This window comes from Pagrus pagrus, assembly GCF_965226575.1.
Source record: "Pagrus pagrus genome assembly, chromosome: 9".
NCBI lineage: Eukaryota > Metazoa > Chordata > Actinopteri > Spariformes > Sparidae > Pagrus > Pagrus pagrus.
In genome coordinates, this window is record NC_140193.1 from 11,036,172 (window position 1) to 11,039,626 (window position 3,455).

The window sequence follows — 3,455 nt, forward strand, 5'->3', positions numbered from 1 at the left end:
AAGCGGCTATTTTTGGAGTCGAGCTGAATTCGACAGGTGGCCAGTTCTTACATCTTACACCTTTAAAATAACTTCACTGTATTTATCACTTAAAAATAAAGACCAAATACCTCGATATTGATATCACAACTATTGCTGATTTTTGATAAATAATCAACAGTGTGTGGATACAATGATTAAGTGGGTAAAGGCGATTATTAGAACAAATAGAGCAGTCAGAACTTTACATCAATTGACTGTAATGCAGCCTTTAAAATCCTAAAAAGACAACACTTATGCCATATCAAGATACAGTGAAATCTAGATATATAGTCTTATATCACGATAACATTATAATATCATTATATTGCCCAGCCCTAATTGGAACCACATATCTTGCACAACTTCTGTATATATGGCAGGAAACTAATACATTTATGTCTGAAAAAGGAGCCTTCATTCACAAATAAAGTTCAGCAATTTATTATTTAAACATACCAATATTTACACTACACAACCCCAAAAGGCAAAATAGCAAAGTAGCATTCAGGCAACCATTTTTTAGCAGAGCTCATCCAGCAAACAACAACTTAGCATGGTAAAACTGTACACACACAAAAAAAAACATTTACAGTCGTAAACAAACATTTACTGTACAAAACAAAATGTGGATCAAAATCGAGCTCTTGAAACAGAACCACTTGGTCTCACATTGCATGGAAAAAAAAGGATTGGTGTTTTGTGCCGATAGAGAAGAAGAGGCCTCCCGTTCTTAAAGCAAGTAGTCTCTTTGTGTCGTTCTTCAAGGGCCAAAGCATTAGATCGCCAAAGTCCAAAGCCTGAGTTCATCCGTAATAAGTTGTGTGGACAGTGCAGGACTCATGAGCCTTTCGTCTACATTGTACATTACAGTGCTGGTGTTGCAGCCATACATTGATAGAGCCACATAGTAGGTCCTTTTTGGTGTGAACTGATATTCCTTCAGTGCATCAGCTAGAACCAAACTGACGTCTTTGCTTTGGTCTGATCAAGAGCTGCAGGAGAGAAACAAACAAGGTAAAGTTATTGTTGTGCAATGAGTTGAATGCATGTTAAGATTGTGTTGAATTTGTCATGTAGTATCTACCTGAGTCATACACCTCCAAGGATCCATGGAGGGCCGAGGGCGTCCAGGTGACAGAGGTAGCCGCGACTGGGCTGTTGCTGCTGGGCTCCATCTCCGTCTTCACCCCCTCGCTGTGCGGGGAGCTCCCCGCGCTGGCAGTCGGCTGGCTCTGGTTCCTCACACCGGGCAGCAGCAGAGGATTAAACCTGGGATCCAATGCTGCGCTGTGGGTCGGGTATGAATGGAGCATGGGGTGGTGGTGCCGGGTGTGGATGTGTGGGTGGGGGTGCGGGTGATAGACGTTGTGGACGTTGGGGTAGCCGCTCGGGCTTTGGGGGTTCAGGCTGTAGGTCCAACTGTCGGGTAGGGCGGCAGGAGGAGGGAGGCTGGCCTGGGTGAGCACGTGGTCGGCCCAGAGAGATCCGTCCGGGTGGTTGAAGGAGACGGGGCTGGAGGAGAAGTCTGGGTGGACCGAGACGGACACGGATGGGAGGCAAGAGCCGGCCTGGGGTGGATAGGTTGTGTTCCACACTGAGCTGCTCTGACCCTCAGATACAGACCCATCTGAAACAAAATCACAAAGACTTTAACACACAAGTTCAGTGTTTAAGGATAATTTTATTGAACATTTTCCTCTCTTAGGCTCACCTTTCCATAAACCAGTGTTGCCTGAACCTGACGCCTGAGTCGTTCTGATCGGTTTGCTCTCGTTGTTGAAGGTGCTGGACTGACTGAGCGCCCTGGAGAAGTGTTCATCCACCACGTCGCCAATGTCGCCTTGGAAATAGGTGAACAAAACACACCGGGAGCTCAAGTACTCTGCCTCCGCCGGCTGAGTGCCGTCCTTCAGCTCTGAATCGGACGTGGATCTCCGGCTTGGGTCGGTTTCTGGCAGTGGAGGACCCTGCCGGAGGCCTTGATCTCTGGAAAGCATCCCTCTTCCTCCTCCTCCATGCTGCTGCTGCTGCTGCTCCATACACTCCTGCATCTTGTTGTAAACACTCAGTCTTCTCTGGAGACAGAAATAGAGAGATTTACTGACAGATCCAATCAGGAATAAATCAATTTCTATGTGTTGGTGGTGCTCAAAATACTGTTGTTTTCCAATAATAAGTAATACATTTCTTTCCTCTGGGAGCAGAATGGGAGTTGTGTGTGTGTGAAAATGAGTTTCTTTTTTCCCATACTGCATTCCAGCTATTTGTAAAGCTCAATGTGCCTCATCCACATTCCTGAGTGGCTGACATGGCTGTCATTACATCACCGTTTGACCGCACGATTAATAGTTCCGTGTCATTACGCGTGACCTGAGGCGAATAACGAGCTTCAGACTGGAATTTAATCATTCAAAACTGACACTGAAGTTAAAAGAGCGCGTTTGTGAGGCGTAAAGAAAGTTGGAGAGGTTGCCCGGAACAGAAGTCAGACGATGTGGAAAAATCTTTTAGTTTAAAAAGTCCAGAAAAAGCTCCTGTGGTAACTTAAATTTAGCGCATGGTTACTCCGACTTCATGATAAACTTAGCGACCTGTTTTTCTTCTTATTCTGTGTTTTTTTAATTTTCTTTAAACACTTTTTAAAAAAAACATAAATAACTTCTCCCACCACATAAGTTTTACGCACAGCTGTGTGGGGGGAAAAAAGCGTCCAAACTCTCCAGTAAAAGTCTGCTGCATGTCTCACCTGTTGTTGCTGGTGATGGTGGTTATAGTATGTCGCCTTGTACGCCGCTGCAGGGAGGTAGTGCGCTCCATAGCTTTGGTGGTACATCACATCCAGGCAACTCATAGCGCTAAATAAGATGGAGAAAGTCGGAGGAGAGAAACGCGCGCAACAGCAACACCACCAACAACAGCCGAGGGCGACTTCTGAGTCCACTCCTGATGAGACTTCAGACGGGCTGTATCCTCCGAGCCAGCGGTGCCTCCATATATGCCCAAACCCATACAATAGCCATGTCGTCCAGTTTGCATACAGACAATGCGCCACCCGCTGTGCGCTCCACCAGCACCACCCGGGGCCACAAAATGGATCAAAACGCTATGAGACAAACACACTGTATCCTAAAGGAGAAGAGGAAAAAAAAAAAACTCTTCTCTGACAAGTTTTCAGAGCGCTTCTGATTGGGTGAGTATTTCTCTCCCTCCTTCTCTCTCTTTCTGTTTTGGAGGGGAGTTATATTTAGAGAGGGCTGGGGCCGTTTACTCACGCCCACCGGGGAAGGGCCTGCACGGACCAGGGGAGTTTAGCAAGGCAGCGAAGCGACGAGTCTGAGGTTCTATTCCCGCTGGTGGCTCTCATTCATTTAAGTCTAAGGTAGGAACGTATTCCACTGTGGGTCTCAGTCTACAGAGCTAATAGTCCAGAGACC

General features: G+C 46.3%; 1 protein-coding gene across 1 annotated transcript; it reads right to left on the reverse strand.

The window, feature by feature from the left end:
* Positions 1–446: 446 nt before the first annotated feature.
* Positions 447–3,017, reverse strand: vgll3 (vestigial-like family member 3). The gene is made up of 4 exons (XM_084361693.1): positions 2,768–3,017; positions 1,733–2,096; positions 1,106–1,648; positions 447–1,013 (listed from the first exon to the last, which is right to left on the reverse strand). Exons 1-4 carry the CDS (start codon positions 2,870–2,872, stop codon positions 973–975), a joined length of 1,053 nt encoding a protein of 350 aa, XP_084217819.1. The 5' UTR covers positions 2,873–3,017; the 3' UTR covers positions 447–972.
* Positions 3,018–3,455: the final 438 nt, after the last annotated feature.